The sequence below is a fragment of the Mustela putorius genome, unplaced genomic scaffold (assembly GCF_011764305.1).
Source record: "Mustela putorius furo isolate JIRA1106 unplaced genomic scaffold, ASM1176430v1.1 tig00003845_pilon_pilon_pilon, whole genome shotgun sequence".
In the NCBI taxonomy this organism is placed as follows: Eukaryota; Metazoa; Chordata; class Mammalia; order Carnivora; family Mustelidae; genus Mustela; species Mustela putorius.
In genome coordinates, this window is record NW_025421998.1 from 9899706 (window position 1) to 9916025 (window position 16320).

Genomic DNA, 16320 nt, shown 5'->3' on the forward strand with positions numbered 1-16320 from the left:
AAAACAAAAAACAAAAACAAAAACAAAAAACCTTCACAGAAACATCTAGAATCATACTTGACCAAAAACTGCTAACATCCTGCTCTGTCTGTTTTCTTGCGGTTGGCCCGTACGCCCAGAGGATGACGTAGACCTGGAAGCCCTGGTGAACGATGTGAACGCGTCACTGGAGAGTTTGTACCCATCCTGTAGCATGCAGTCGGAGACAGCGCCTCTGCTCCAGAACGGCCAGCACTCCCGCAGCCAGCCGCCGCCCTCAGGAACAAGGTCCCTGCAGACGCCACGTTCCCAGCCTATGCACATCCTCGCCGTCAGGTGGGACCCGGGGCTTGGAGGGGCTTGTCTCTGGGGATGGGGATGCGACACAACTCTCTGCACGGTCCCTACATGCATTTTCTTTATCCAGCTCGGCCCCAGGTACCAGGTCCCTGTTTTGGTTTGGATAACATCCATGGAGCACCTGCTCTGTGCTGGGGGAGGGAAATCCTTGTAAGAGAATGCTTTGGAAATAAGGAAGGAAGGACCCGGACTGGTCTGTTGGGGGCTCGAGGGCCTTACTGCCCATAGTGGGGTCTGGGAGCCTGGAGGAGGGGCATCCCGCGGGGGGTTCACTGCAGGAGACACAGCCTCTGGAAATTCAGGGCTGGCAGGCAGGGCTTCTGGGAAGCAGAGGGGTGTTCCTTCCAGGTGGCACATCTCTGATTTGGGTATTGGTGGGTGAGTAGGAGCTGGGGTGGGTATGGGGGAGGATATTTTGTGAGTGAAAGGGATGATCCCTGTTGTCTCAGGTGGCTGATTTGCTCCCCTTCCTTGGCCGACTGATACTCTCTTGTACGTACCGTGTTTATCAATTCGTGCGCTGACGGGCAACGCAGGCAGCATGCTAAGTAACCAAGCCTGCCACAGGAGGACAGATGCCACGGGATTGCACGTAGGGGATGCATCTAAGGTAGTCAGACTTTGAGAAGCAGAGAGTGGGAGTGGTGGAGGCCAGATCCAGAGGGGAGGGTGTTGGGAGAGAGGGGACAGAGCGTCCCAAGTGCCTTTTCTACAAGGGGAGCGGGTCCAGGGGGTCTCCTACAGCACTGAGCCCACACGTCCCCAGTACCCTGGTGTGGTGTAGACTGAGAACCTGTCTGAAAGGGAGGGGCTTCCAGGATCACAGCAGAGAGCAGGGAGGGCGCGTCCTGTCCGCAGGCTGTGGGTGTGTCTGGCAGGCAACCCTGCTGATGGGTCGCTTGGAGTGCTCCTATCACACACACAGTCGTCCTGCTTTCCAACTGCCGATCACACCTCCACGCAGGGGGGTGGACAAAAGATGACCCTGACAGGTGGGGCCGCCTTCTGAAGGCCTCTGTGAGAGGTTCCAGGGGCAAGATGGGGAAAGATTTGAAGAGGCGAAGTCAGGAGGTTGGGTTAGTGTTTCGGCAGATCATCCTGGCAGCCTGGTTCGTGGGGGCGGGATGGGGGTGCGGGTGTTGGCCAGTTAGGGCACAGATGACTTGGAGGCTGTTTCAGGGACCAGCCTAGAGATGCTGGTGTCCCAAAGCGGATACAGAGGGGGAGAGACGGGAGGTGTCAGCACCTAACTTCGGGAGGCGGTGGGGGACCGCCTGAGCGGTGAGTGTGCCCCTGCCCTGTCTCGAGGGTGTGGCCCGAGCAGCCAGCGCCACAGCTGCTGGGAACGGGGTGCCGAAGGCATCACGGGCCTTCTGGGGGGAGAGATTGTGAAACCGAGCAGAGAAGCTCTCTGGGGCTGCTGCCCGGTCCCTGTGGGCCCTGGAGGTTTTCAGGTGAGGATGGAGGGATGGGAATGGGCGACAGAGCGAGGCCTCCCTGGGCTTTCTAGTGCAAGGCTGGTGTTGCCCTCTGTCTTGGGCCTTGGTCAGGCTGGCACTCATGGCTGCTACCTTCCTCGGCACTGCATCTTCCAGGGATCTCGCTTCCTGTGCTTGGGGGTGAAGGGGTGGGTGGGGTCCTCTCTGCTTCGAGAAACTTGCATAAGGCTCTTTTTTTTTTTTTTTTTTTTTTTTTAAGATTTTATTTAACAGAGAGAGAGATCACAAGCAGGCAGAGAGAGAGGGAGGAAGCAGGCTCCCTGCTGAGGGAGTCCAATGCGGGGCTCGATCCCAGGACCCCAGGATCACGACCCGAGTCAAAGACAGAGGCTTAGCTCACTGAGCCATCCAGGCACCTTATATAAGGCTCTTTCTGGTCTGACATCTCTAGGGTTCTGCGGACAGGCTACCCTCTCGCCCAAGGCGGTCTGCTCTGTCTCGGGCCAGCAGAGTCAGCACAGAGCTGTCTGTAGGGGTGGTCGCCTGCCCCTCGGCCCTTGGCCTTTCACTGCCTCTCGCTCCTGGTGTTTTCATCCCACTCTGCTTTCTGGGGCATCACCCCGTGTTCTTGGCCCCTGTGCAGTCAGTCTGCAAAGAGACGCACTTTCCCCCTGTGCACTTCTCTGGGTGTGGGTCTGTCAGTCATGTGTCCAGAGAAGCCTGGAGTAGGGAGCCCCTGGGAAGGACAGTCACAGCCCGCACAGCGGTTGCACCGGAGCAGAGTCAGGGCAAAGGATGGACAAGGAGGCCCAGGCCCCTGAGTGGCCTGGAGCCCTTGAGCCTAAAGTTTGGGCCACATTCTGCCCTGGGGCTGCCTGTTCAAAGTCCCACGGGAGGTGTCTGGGCAGGAATGCAGCACAGGGCAGCAGACACTCTCCCTGCAGCAGAGTGGACACCTGGCCTCAGGCCTTACCTCTTCTCACTTCTCTCAAATAAGTAGCATTCTTTCTTATCTTCAATTTTGTTTTAAAAATGGGGTGACCAATATGGGATACCCAAAGTTTTGTTTTTTTTTTTTTTTTTTTTTTTTGTAAGTGAGGCTTTTTATGGAGCACTTCCTGTGTGTGCTGAGCACTTTCTCTGTATAGTTCCTGTTGAATCCTCACTTGTTAGCTGGTACGATGGCCAGCACATTTCTCAAGGTGGGTGGTGTGGTGGCCCTTCATGCCCAGGTGACAAAACTGAGGCCCTAGGCGTAGTGACTGGCCCCCACCTAGTGAGGGGGGAGTCCGGATGCAAACCCAGCCTGAGGGGCCCTGAGGAGCTTTAAGATCTACTGGGCCTGATGCTGTGTGGGAGGCCCACGGAGTCGCGTGTGCAGAGCCAACGGGGACAGGTGCAGAGCAGAACCTGGGGAAGGCAGTGAGGGCTTCCTGGAAGAGGTTACCACTGGGGCCTCCGATCCTGAAGGAGTGTACTACAGGGACAGCAGCAGGCACGGACGTGTTCCAGCCAGGCAGATGACGGAGCACAGGCCTGCCATTCTCCTCCCCGTCCCTGACCCCCGACATCCCTGCATCTTTGCCCCCTTTCTACGTCTCGGTTTTCAACTATGGGGGGACTCAGCCTCCGGAACTCTCTCCAGCTTCGTGTAATGTCTCTTAGTTTTGCTTCACACAGTACTTGTGAACTGCCATAAAGGCAGCATGGGACTCTTGTTCTCCTTTTAATTTTTAAGAAGAATTTATTGACCTGAAGCTCAAATAACAGGAAACGAGCCACTTACAGCGCACGATTCAGGCATTTTTAGTACTCTCCCAGGGTTGTATTCCCACCACTTCTCCCTAGTTCCAGAAGGCCCCCACCCCTCCAGCAGAAACCCCCAGCTCAATGCTCAGTGTCTCCACACTGCCCCTTCCCAGGGCCCCGCGGCCACCCACCTGCATTTCCAATGCTGTGGATTTACCTGGTCTCGCATTTCAGCAGAAGGGCATCCTCATTCACTTAGCATAACATCTGGTTTTTCCAAATAAGGACTTATTTTTGAAAGATGGGTTTTGGGTTTGTAGCACACTGGAGAGAAATCCAGAAGTATGTCCCATGTGAACCACACACGCACGGCCTCCTGCACTATCCACATCCCCCTGGGTGGTAACTTTGGTACAGTCGATGAGCCCCAGGAGTGTCGGCCCCAAAAGGCCACTGTCGGTGTCATCTGTCCTGGGGGTGTGGACAGATGTGGAATGACACGAATCCATCTGTACACTACTGTGTAGGATAGTCTCACTGCCCTAAACATGGCTTTTAACATTTCTCACCACAGCTTTTGCTAACCCCTAGGGGTTAGATCAGAACGTTGGATCTTGTATATAAGAAAACTCTCATGCTTTGGGTTTGTCACCAGCTAGAGGTCATCCTTGGGCTGGAATATATGGACAAGGGGCCCAACTTCATGTCCCCTGCTCCGGCTCTAGGAAACAGGGGCCACGTGTCAGCCAGACACTTTGCCAAGTCAGAGGCTGGTACGGGAAGAGAGGACTCTCTTAACCACACACATCCGCTTTCTGGTATGTTTGTCACGCCCCCAGAGAAGGGCCATCCCACAGCTCAGACCACCTTCCTGCTATGGGTGCGGTCGTGCTGTAAGTGGGTGCTTCCTGGTCCCTGGGAATGGCCCGGCAGGCCCTTCCAGCATCAGGATCAGGTGGTAAACAGAGAACCTGTAAAGTGACCACGGTGCATTGCTCCCGTGGCAAACTCCGAGGAAGTGAATGCATCATTAATTTAGTTGAACTGTCAAAGGACTGCACCAATTCCTGGAAGACACGGCCAGCGCCAGGGCTTCCTGAGACATAGTTTTGGCAAGGACCGGGGATGCTGAGTGGTATCTTGGGCTGTGCTCCCTTTCTGCAGGTGGACGCCTGGACACTGGGCAGCGGTGTCCTCCGCCCGCAGGGTAGAACCTGAGGGACAGGAAGCAGACTGGCGCTTTGCTATCGTCTCTGCTTTGACTCTGAACTTGATTCTTCTGCTGTTTTCATACTTGTATCTGATTCATCTCCATGTAGGTGTTTGGCATAGTTATAGGAGAGGTGGGTTTTGCGTTTTCGGGAGGAAATGCCCAAGCACTGGCAGCGTGACATGCTATGCTATGTGGTGGTGCCTGGCGCTGTAAAGTGGGGTGCTGTGGGTGTTTCTGAGCAGACACAAACCCAGGCCTTCATGCTCTGGGGAGGTAGCGACATGGAACACTGAATCCCAGCCCAGTCACGATCAGCCACCTTGTTGTATAAACAAGCAGTTGTTCCAGGACACCAATGAGGACACACGGAGCCGCTTCTGGTGTCTTTGTGTGTTTGGAGAAGTGACCCCTTGAAAGGCATCGGGAAGAGGGGTTCTCCTGGAAATGCTCCTACACCTCTTCATACATCGGTTTTCAGGGAATAAAACCCATGAGTTTTTTGGAGAGAACACCTGGTACAGGCCCTGTGGGGGGCATTGTTTGGGATAGAAGCGTGTTCATGGTACTTCCCGCCCCCAGATGTTTAATGAGGGAGGGAATCTGGACCCTTTGAGTCTGAGAAGGGCAGCTTTAAAAACAAAACATAAACAAAAAAACAAGACTTCGTATCCTGGTACCATACATGTAGCATCCCAGCTGTGTTGAAATGAACAGGTGCCTAGTGTTGTGTGTACTGACGGTGTTGTGTACATAGCTCTAGGACCTGCTCATCAGCAGCAGTGACACTCTGTCCGTGACCCAGAAGCCCCCCTCCTGCCCCAGTCCCTCACAGTGACCATTGTGCTAGCCAGGGGCTTAGCGACCCCATGTGCCTCACAGAGGTGGACTGTCCTAAGATCTGTCCTTCTGTGACTGGCTTCTGTCATCCAGTACCATGTCCTTGAGGTTCATCCCTGCTGTAACGTGTCTCAGAGTTCCTTCCTTGGGTGGGCTGATTTGTGTTCTCTTGTGTGGATGGACCACGTTTGTGTGTCTGTTCACGCCTCCATGCACACTCGGGTTTGACTTTTGTGACATGTCTTGCTGTGAGCCTGGGATCCAGGTGTCTGTTTGAGCCCCTTTTTAGTTTTTTGGGGGGCACACCCCCAGATGTGGGATTGTTGGACTGCGTCGGGACGACAGCAAACCTTTAACGAGCGGGTGTGTCTCTCCTCCTAGACGCCTGCAGGAAGAAGACCAGGAGCTCCGAACCTCGTCTCTGCCGGCCATCCCCAACCCTTTCCCTGAGCTCTGTGGCCCCGGGAGCCCGCCGGTGCTGACGCGGGGCTCCCTACCTCCAAGCCAGGCTGCTGCAAAGCAGGTGAGCACATGCCCCCGTTCCAACGCCAGGCCGCCTGGCTGGTGGGGTCAGGACGATGTGCCAGCTCATCCTTCAGGAAGAAGGAAGGGAATGTGTGGGATATTTTGCTTCTTTTCCTCTTGCTGCTGTTCCTTTGGCCTTAGGAAACTTTTGATCTGTTGGCCAGAATTCCATTTGTTAAGTCAGGGACGTATCCGTGTGTTTCAGAAAGAGTCTCATGAGAAGGTTAAAAAGTAACAATTTGTTACCTAGAGATGAATGTTGGTCCTCTGACAGAATTCCCCCCTACCACATCGCCACATCGTCTTCACTGGCTGGGATCTCTGGATAAATGAGGGGTTTCTTAGGCACCTGGACTTCCACAAGTGGAAGAGTTTCCATGTAGTACTCCTGGTCTCGAATAGGGTCTGAGCAAGGCAGAAAAACCTGACTCGGAAGATGGCAGCCACCTCCTTACGCTAAGAGTTTCTGCCTTACAAGTGGGATTGCATGTATCAGCCGTTGCCTCCCGGAGGAAACCGGGACGCAGAGAGTGCGGGGACCTACCCAGGGTCAAACCGTCAGTAGTTAGCTTGCCAGAGAAATCGGCCGGCAGGTCCGTCCCTCCAGGCTGCCGTGGCCTGGGCCTTGGTGGGTTGCAGACTGGGGAGGGAAACCCAGTCTTAAACTGCGGTGTGGGTGGTGGTGGCATAAATATGATAATGACGGGAACGGCTGACATTCACGGGGTGACCCCTAGAGGCCAGGCACTGTTCAATGAAGTTTCCATATTTTATTTACTTATTTGTTCATTTATTACCCAAAACACTCCTAAGAGTTAGGTACAAATGTTATCTCTATTGCCCAGTTGGGAAACAGAAGCCCATCTGTGAGTGATGGGGGTGGGTGGGACCCCAGAGCAAGCGGGGGATGGGCAGGACCCCAGAGTGAGTGGTGGGGCTAGGAGGGACTCCAGAGGGAGCAGTGGGACTCCAGAGTGAGCAGGAGGTAGGCGGGACTCCAGAGCGAGCGGCATAGCCGGGGGTGGGGGGTGGGGGGAGAGGGGGGACAGGACCCCAGAGTGAGTGGGGGGATGCACACAACTCAAGAGCAAGCGGAGGGGTGGCCAGGACCCCAAAGTGAGTGGGGAGGTGTGGACGGGCCCCCAGAGTGAGTGGTGGGGCTAGGAGGGACTCCCGAGGGAGCAGTGGGACCCCAGAATGGGCAGGAGGTAGGCGGGACCCCAGAGCGAGCGGGGGTGGGGGGCAGGACCCCAGTGTGAGTGGGAGGGCTGGTGGGATTCCAGAGTGAGCAGTGGTGCTAGGAGGGACCAGAGAGCGAGTGGCAGGGCTGTCGGGACCCCAGAACTAGCAGTGGGCGGCAGAGTGGGCGGGACCCCAGAACTAGCAGCAGGACCCCAGAGCCAGCAGCAGGACCCCAGAGTGAGCAACAAGTCTGTCGTACCTGATGGTAGGATCCACAGCCTCTGATTTTAGCCAATAAACTAGTGTTTCCTGGGATCCTGATGGTCTTTATTTTTAGTAAGTGTATTTCAGAACTCTCTTTGGCTTTTCTACTGGAACCCCCTCTTAATTTCCTCTGCACTTTGCCATCCCCAAGCCTGATGCGCCAGCGTTCCCTGCCCTCTGCAGACCCCCCCACCCTGTGCCGTGCCTGGCTATGCTTGTGGAGGGAGGCATGTCCTCTCTCCTTCTGGGCTCCTGAGCAGCATGCCTCCCTTTCTGACCTCGTGCCTCCCCGGGCAGGCTGCACGGTTCCGCCATTGACACTGGGAAGGTGAGGTAACTGTCCCTGTCCGGAAGCCAGTGCTGGCCGGGCTACAGCTCTTTGTCACATGCCTTCAGGACATCTGGGATGTCTGCCTCCCTGGTGACCTTCTGTTTCAAGGAAGGGTCTAGACAGGCTGTCTGTGGACTGCTCACTGAGCTTGTTTACAGCCTTACCCATCCTAAAATAAGACCAGGAAAATTTTATCTGGCTCTCGCCACGGTTGGCAGGAAAGCGGGCCTCCACCCCCACGGACTGTCCAAGTCTGTAAGCAGAATCCGGAAACTCAGGAATTCTGCCTGCTGTTTTTCTTGGGATCAGAATGTCTGCCCTGGTGTCTGTCTTCCCTGTGCCCCCTTTTTCCCCGCCCGCTGGACCCTGCGGGTGCAGGACGGGTGGCCGAGCTGGTGGAGAGTCCGTGGTCCTCGTCGGGTCTTAGCTCGGACGGATGCCACTCATCCACGCCAGGCTCTGACCTTTGATCTTAGGAGCCGTGTGTCACTGGCGCAGCAGCCGGTGGCTGCCCCCCAGCCTGCGATGGCGTGGCCGTTATGGTCGCAGGAGTGAGGGCCCTTTCTCCGCACCTGCATGCTGTTCTCTCTCCCTTTGCACCAAGTCCAAGGGAGCAGCTGGACCCGCCTCCAGGCAGGTTCCCTGGAGGCAGTAAACCATGCTCGTGGAGGCCCCTCATGCTTCCTCGTTCACTGGGCAGCATGTGGCCAGTGTGGGCGAAAAAGAAAGCCTCTTACCTCTTTGGTAGGAAGCTGGCTCAAGACAGTGAGGCCATCAGAAGCAGCCTCTTTCTGTCCTCGAGTCCAAAGGGGAGGCAGGAGTGAGGCTGGACCGGCCATGTGCATGGACCCGTTCCTGCCTGGGCCACTGCCTGCCCTACCACATTCTTCCCAGACCCTCTTGCAAACGGGCCAGCAGCCTTCCTTCCCCTCCCTGGGTGTCTTCTGCAGGGAAGCTTGCTGGCTGCCCATGATGATCTCTGTGCACCCCAGCTCCAGGGAGCCGCTGCCGTGTCGCGGGCATCTGCTGTGCATGGGGCACCGCCCGCCTCCCACACAGGGGACGCCCACCTGGCGGGACAGCCAGCCGAGGGTGGCAGGCACGCTGATGAGGCTGCGGGCTCCCAGACATGTTGTTGTCATCCGTCCGGCGCGGCTCCTCTGTGCACGTGTGATCTGGAGGCTAGCTGCTGGGAAGGATTGGAAACCCTCAGTGGCCGCCCCACAACCTCCCCTGGGGCATCCATGGGGTAGATGCCCGGGTCAGGCTGTGGAAATCCTCCCATGGCGACCTCACTGTGGCCCGTTCTTGCCTGAGCCAACTGGGGTCTGCACAGCGGGAGCGATGTTGTGGACTGTGTGTGTGCACCCCCCGCCACGAGAGGTCATGTGGCAGCTCCACCCCCACGGGGATGGTGTGGGAGGTGGGGTGCCCATGTGAGATCCCTGCCCTGGTGGGAAGGAGCAGGGCTATGGTCTGCAGCAGGCTGGAGGTGGCCTCCCAGGAGCCAGGAAGGGGCTCTTGGCAGAACCTGACCTGCCCGCACCCTGATTGTGGGCTCTCAGCCTCTGGAGCTGGGGGTACCACTTGCTCTTTGAGCTCCCCACCTGTGGTGCTGTGTTATGGTGGCCTGAGCTCGTGGAGAACGGACACTAGTGCTTGGCTCCCCCCAATGGAAGCCCTAATCGGGAGAGAGTGCCCGGCCATGCCTGGATTCGAAATCACTGCGAGGACAAGGGCTGCTGACAGCCCAGCTGTCCTTTCTGCCCAGCTCCGCGTCCCCACCCAGACCTGGGTTCCTGGCTCTGCTGTCCCCACATCAGTCCCCTGGCTCTGCTGGTAAAGGATCTGCTCCCCGCACCGCTGACCCCGCCCCCACGCTGCTCCCTCACACCCCGGTCCCACCCCGGTCCCATAACAGTGTGGTCGGGTAGCACCTGCTCCCAGACCGGATCAGCATGAACCAGGGTCGGGATGGGGGGACCTGCTGAGTCCGCAGCCCGGCAGCTGGACTCTGATCGGGAGTCACCTGCAGCCCCTGAACCCAGTGCCCCTCGGAAGCCCAGCCACGTGGCCTCTGTGCCTCCCGCGGGGTCCTCCCGGGCCTGCGGGGCTTCAGTCTCGTGAGCAGTTCCCGGGGTCGCGTTAGACTCAAGTTTCTCAGGCGTTCTGCCTGTTCTGTTGTGTTACGTGGATTTGAAAGCAGCCGCCTTTGGTGTGTTAATATTTTTTTAGGTTTTATTTATTTGAGATAGAGGAAGGAGAGAGAGAGAGAGAGAAAGCATAAGAGCACAGAGAGAGAGGGAGCAGCAGGATTCTGGGAGCATGACCTGAGCCGAAGGCAGTCGCTTACCTGCCTGAGCCCCCCAGGCGACCCCGCTTGTTAATATTTTAAACCAGAGTCTCCTGATGGGCACGTAGCTTTATGTCTTCACCTGTAATGAGAGCACATGTGGGCCTCTTCATCCACGGACAGAAGACGGTCGTGAAGTGTGGTTCGTGTTGGGAGAAGCACCCACTTTGCCCCGTGAGTCTCGAACCCGTGGCTGCCCCATGCCTGGAGTCTTCCCGGTGGATCACACATCGACGAGTGATTTGTATCTGAACTTACAGCCCCGGTGAAGGATGTCGTTCCCTTGTTTGCCAAATGACACGAAACGTACCCTAACGACTGATGAAGTCGTGTAATGACGCGTCATCTCGTCGTCTCAGAAACACAGATGCCCGAGAACCGCTCCGAGCGATAACATTCTGTCCCCTGGAGGGTCATGAAATTCAATTAATATCAGAAAGTGAATTTTCGTGGTGAAAATCAACAAGGCATGTTTAACTGCTTTGTGACTCATTTGGAAAAGACAGGCTGTCCCATGGTCAGAGTGATTGTTAAGCCCGGATCATGAGCCGTGACCCCGCTCAGGCCACGGCCCCATCCTGTGGTCTAGACCGAGTCTTTGCGTGTTTCCAGCGACGTTCCCTTTGCCCTTGGTGCCGTGTGGACCCAAAGAACCTTAGTTGTTCTTTGTGTCTTGCTGAACTAAGTGTTTCAGACCCTCTGGAATATTCTCTTCAGGTCACGGCTGCTGTGTGTCTGCCGCAGTTTGGTGCAGCGTGCGTTTATCTGACAGCAACTATGAGTGCCTGCTGTGTACCTGGCCCATTGCTGATAATGAGGGTCCAACAGAGGGGAGGCGGCACCTGCCCTCTGACCCACAGGGGCCAGGGTGTCCCCTTGAGCTTAAGCCAGAGCCGAGGAACTGCAGAGAGGCCCAATGGGTGCTGGCTTGTCTTTCCGGCCAGGCCATGGAATTGAGGATATGAGCCTCCAGTGGTCCTGGGGACAGCCGGGGGGTACAGCATGGGGAGTGGGGAAGAGGAGAGGCTGGAAGAGTTTGGGGCCTGGCCCAGGGGATCAGAAGCGAATGCCTGAAGCTCTTCCCTTCAAGGGACCCTGGTAGGCGTGTTGAGGCTACGAGTCACAGCCTTGGACCCTGCTGCTGACCTAGAACGCCGGAGGAGAGAGGAGGTTAGTGCAGGCACTGCTGCCCACTTGGGGTCCCGGGTGACAAGCCTTCGGCTCTCAGGAAAGCCTGTGTGCCTGGGGACAGCAGATCACGCAGGCTCCTCCCAGAGGTGCCCAGGCCCAGTGCGCTAAGCCTCGCCCTCCCATTTTAGCCATGACCCCTCTCCGGGGCCTCAGAAGCAGGCAGGAGACGTCTCTGAAGGGGGAGGCCTGGTTTCTGCCCCGCCCAAGCCATGCTGCTGCATCTCCTGAGCCATCTCTCTGGGCGCGGAAGTGAGGTCAAGCAGGGTATCTCTCCCCTCAGGAGAGTGGGCTGCCCCAGGCACCCCCGCAGGGCTCCCCGTGGTGCCGTAGCCCCTCCCAGAAAGCTGCGCTTGGATGACCTCCCTCTAGCCCCAGGACGGACTGCAGCCCTTCTTTCCGACGCTCACTGCCGGAGGCCGGGAGCAAGGAGCCTTCGCAGGAGTGCTCTGTGGGAACCACCACGGAACATCCATGCAGTCGGGAGTGCACGCGGATCACGCGGCGACCCCGTGAAGTGGTCCCAGCTGGGTCACATTCCCATAGGGTCCAACGCGTTTGTCCAGACGAGGTTTCCTAGAAGGCACAAGAAGTAACTTGTCCCCGCTGTGGAAGGACGACACTGGACAGCGGTCTCACGTGGGTTCCAAGACACGCTACTAGGAAGCCCCGGCTGTGTCGGTTGACGTCCTTCTGAGGGGCTTAGCGCACAATGCATTTTCATGCCACTGGCCCACATGCCGCAGAAGAGACTTTCCAGGGGGGAACTGAGGCCCAGCTACTGCAGTTACTTTGGCTGGAGGTGGAGGGGGGAAGTGAGCTCGGCCTGGGTGAGTCCGGAGCCCACGTGCTCCCCACCCTCCTGGTGCCCCAGTGTCCGGGCCCTGCTTGGTTTCCGGGAGACCCTCTCCCGCGGTCAGGCCTCCTGTGTGGGCTGGAGCGCCTCTCCAGAATGGCACACAGTGGCGTTGGCTGCTGGAAAGGATGCTTTTGAGTCAGACGTGCTGGCGTTTGGTGCGTGTTTCTGAGTAGCCCTCATTCCGCCGAAGTCAGAGCAAGACAGGAGGGGCTGTCACTGCTCCCCAGTAATAGCCGTTGCAGAAGACAACATCTCTAGGAAGGTGGTGTGCCAGCTTTGGGGTGGGAGCTCTCAGGTGCCCGGGGCCGAGAAGGCCACTGGAGAGGCCACCTGGGCCTGGGATGCCCCAGGAGGCGGGCTGGACCCTGCGGCTTGGCCCCGATCCCACAGCAACCGCCCACCATGGCTGGCATCTGCAGGGCCCCTCCCTGCAGGTCAGGGGCTTTGTCCTTCCCATGCAGATGCCTTTGGCTGCAAGAAACTGGGGTCCAAGTGGCTTCTGTTATGAGGACATTTCCTCTGTCATCATAGCGGGTCTAGAGACAGGGAGAGACAACTGCCACATGCAACCTCGTTGTGTCACGGCCAGCGAGGCTAGGCTCTTGCGCACACCCAGAAGGCACCTCGCACATGCTGGTCCCTGAGCTAGGGTCCTGCTGCTGTTAAGTGGTGGAGGGGGAAACCGAGGCACTGTGGCGCAGGAAGCAGGAACAGGGAGTGCACAGAGAAAGCTGGCTGGAGAAGCAGAGGTGTGGAGAGGTTGAGAGGGGATGGGCGGAGGACGGGGGCCGAGAGAAGAGGGCAGGAGAACAGCGCAGGGGAGTGCTGGTGAAGACCAGAACAGGGTGCTCCTGGAAACCTCTCTGTTTCCGAGTCTAATGTGAGCCCCTGTAGTTGGATGGAAACTTCTGGAAGGCCTTGTCAAGGATGGCCTTTTTTGCAGCCAGTGAAGGTTTCCATGGAGCTGCCTGGTGACTTGTTCCAGCAGGTTTCTCTATTTGTTATTCAAACACAATTAATTGCACGTTTAACCCCATTTCTAACAGGGCATGAATATTGTCTCTGCTCCAATCTCCTCTTCTCCCTTTGCTTACTTTTAAGAATTAATTTTCTGGAACTGAATTAATTGCCCTGCATCGGGTTCTGCACGTTACTAATGATCAAAAGTGGGCCTCCCGAGGCTCTAACTTCCATTTAATGAACACGCTGCTGCATTAGACCGTCTTTGGCAGGGACAACACACCCCTGTGGCCAAGTGCAGTTAACTTCGAGGAATGTGCCTGTGTGGACACGCCATGCCTCCTCCTTCTCCCACCTGGGCCAGGCAGCACCCTGGAGCCCCAGCACCTTCTCGTCAGCCTCCACCGCGAAGATCTCCTCCATACTGTGCAAGCCTTCTCTTTTAGCATCTCCAAAATGTGCCCACGTCACCTTTCTGGTGCTGCCAAGGAACAGAACCATTGGAACCATGGTCACAGTGATGCAACACCTGAGGGCTGGGGTTCCCATGGGGTGCTGAGTGGGGTGAGTGGTGGCTGCCCACTGTACTTTGGATACTCAGGACAGCTGGAGGGTTGTCCTGGGACCAGAATCTGGGAGAGCTATGCTCAGGCCCCCAGTGGGACAGAGAAGATGCTATTGTCCGATGACAATCCCTTCACTTCACCAGGGCAAGGGTCTGTCTGTACACATCACTCAACTCCATTCTTGAATGGGAAGCTGTCTTTACTCAGTGTCCCTCAAACTGGTTTCCCAGGGCACCTGGGTTGCTGTTAGTTAAGCAGCTGCCTTTGGCTCAGGCCTTGATCCCAGGATCCTGGGATTCAGTCTTGGGTGGGGCTCCCTGCTAAGTGGGGGGGCATCTGCTTCTCCCTCTCCTGCTCCCGCTCCCCACGCTTGTGCTTGCTCTCTCTCTCAAATAAAATTTTTAAAGAAAAAACCTGGTTTTCCTTTCTGTCCTGCCTTAGCTCCCCGTTTTCTCGTGAATAAGGCCCAGGTGGCTCCTACGAGAGCTGGGCTCCACCCCTGCCCCCTGCAGGAGCCCCATCTCTCCACCTGTGCCCTGCCCCCCCTTGCATGGGGGGACATCACTCCCCCTCTGACTTCTTCCTTTGCCCGTTTACCTCCAGTCAGTCCTGTGGCTTCCCTGAAAGATTTCCTAGAGAAGGAATATAAACTGACTTTGGTGGTCTCTTAAAACATCAGTCTGCCCGTGAACCTTCACTCGCCATCCCTGGAGCGGTTCTGTCACCAAAGAGATTTTTGGTGTTTCTTGGTGGTCTCTGGGGGCCGCCCAGGGTCACCCCATCTCTCCCCTTTTGCCAAGAGGCCTCAGAGGCTCAGCACCACACCTGGTGCCTCTGGGAGAGCCTGGTCTTCCGCTGCCACAGGAGGCTTGCGTTCCTCGTCATCTTGTCGCAGAGTGACAGTGACCGGTCCTGTCCACAGAGTGGGCCCGAGTTCAAGTCCGCGGTGTTCCTGGCACACCACAGCAACGCCGCGTGCAAACAGGAATGCACCTCCTGGAGCCATAATCATGTGACATTTTCTTCCTTCTGAGCAGACGTGTGAACTCAGCCAAACCAACCAAGTGGGGCCCGCAGGCGACGTACATCCCATCGCCTCCTGTTCCTTCTGCCCTTGTGCGCTGCCGTCACAGAAGGCCCCGGGAGCTAGGGTGCTCCGTGTGGCACCTGTCCCTGTGGTCCTGGTGGGGGGCGGCGTCAGGAGGCTCTGAGGCAGGGTGCCCCCTGGGGAGTCGGGGTCGCGGGACAGAGCTGCGTTAATAAGCGGCATGTTACCGCACCGCAGATTGGCTCAGCCTCGGGAACCTGTGTCAGAAACAGACACGCTGGCAGCCCTGTGTCTTGTTCGCCAGTTTCCATGGCTGCTGTGACTGTGACTCCGTGCACGAGCCCGGGTCTCAGTAACACGGAGGCTGCGGAGTGTGCCTTCTTGGGGGATGGGCCCCCAGTCAGTCTTTCTGGAATTGAGCCCTTCATCCCGGGCAGCGGCTGGCCTTCCTGGCGTCCTGCCCCACCCCTTGCACATTTCTGAGCTGATGGCAAGCCTCGTACCCACTCTTCTCACCTGGGCTTCCTGAAATCCCCGTGACCTGAGTCCTGAGAAGAACGCATGCAGGTCTGTGAAGGGTGGGGAGGCTTGCATCCCATCACCTTCTCGGAAATGCGCATTTCATGCTGGGTCCTGAGGATCTGAAAATTCCTACTGGGAAGAAAGCCAGCCCAGAGCTCTCCAGACCCTTCCCATCGCAGTCTGCTTTCTCCACAACACGCTTCCCATGGAACCCACATTGGGATAGGGTTCCAGATTGTCCAAAGCATTTTTCGGAGTTCTCTGGGAATAGCGCTAAAATCGAGGTGTCTCAGAGCCCTCTGGGTGGCAGCCTGGGAACGGCTCCAGTGTTCGATGGGACCCGTCTTCACACGTCTGCAACCACGCAGGGGACCCGAGCAGGGCAGTCCTGTCAGGAAACTGAAATCCCCATCACAAGGGTTTCTCGGACTAAAAATATCGCTGAAAATACAAATTCCCTAAACTTGTGAGGGCTCACGTAGGTCCTTGATCACATCATCGACCCTCCTGAGATCTCCAACTGTGGGAAGCACTGCAGAGTGAGTGCTGAAACCCACTGCCTTTCCCAGGAAGACTCCGTGTGTGTTTCCTCCGAACCTGAGAGCGAGAGGTGGAATTCCTCGGCCAGCGAACCGGGCAGTTCTTGCTGCTGCTGCTGCTTTGGCCAGAAGTTTCATGAGGAGCAGGGGAAATTAGGAAATGGCCTTTTGGCCCCAAGATTTTCCCCTCCCTGGCAGCTCTGTCGTAAATGCCTGGGAGTGCCCTCCTTATCCTCGCTTGTGTTCGTGTTTCAGACGGCTCGGCTCGTCCAGCGGGATGAAGCCTGGCACCTGTGGGCATCTGTGCCTCAGGAATGCCCGTGACCAGTCACGGGGACGTGTGGTTCCCTTGGGCACTCTCCAAGTGCGTCCTTAACTTCCAAGTCGAGATAAAGTGTGTTATGAC

General features: G+C 57.0%; 1 protein-coding gene across 4 annotated transcripts in view; it reads left to right on the top strand.

Moving 5' to 3' along the window:
- GRB10 (growth factor receptor bound protein 10) overlaps positions 1 to 16320 on the top strand; it is a 169265-nt gene that overhangs the window by 100929 nt on the left and 52016 nt on the right. For all 4 annotated transcript variants that reach the window (XM_045089549.1, XM_045089547.1, XM_045089545.1 and 1 more), the window contains 2 exons: positions 120 to 315; positions 5959 to 6100. In XM_045089549.1, the coding sequence (XP_044945484.1) occupies positions 120 to 315; positions 5959 to 6100 (338 nt within the window). The remainder of the gene's footprint in view (positions 1 to 119; positions 316 to 5958; positions 6101 to 16320) is intronic.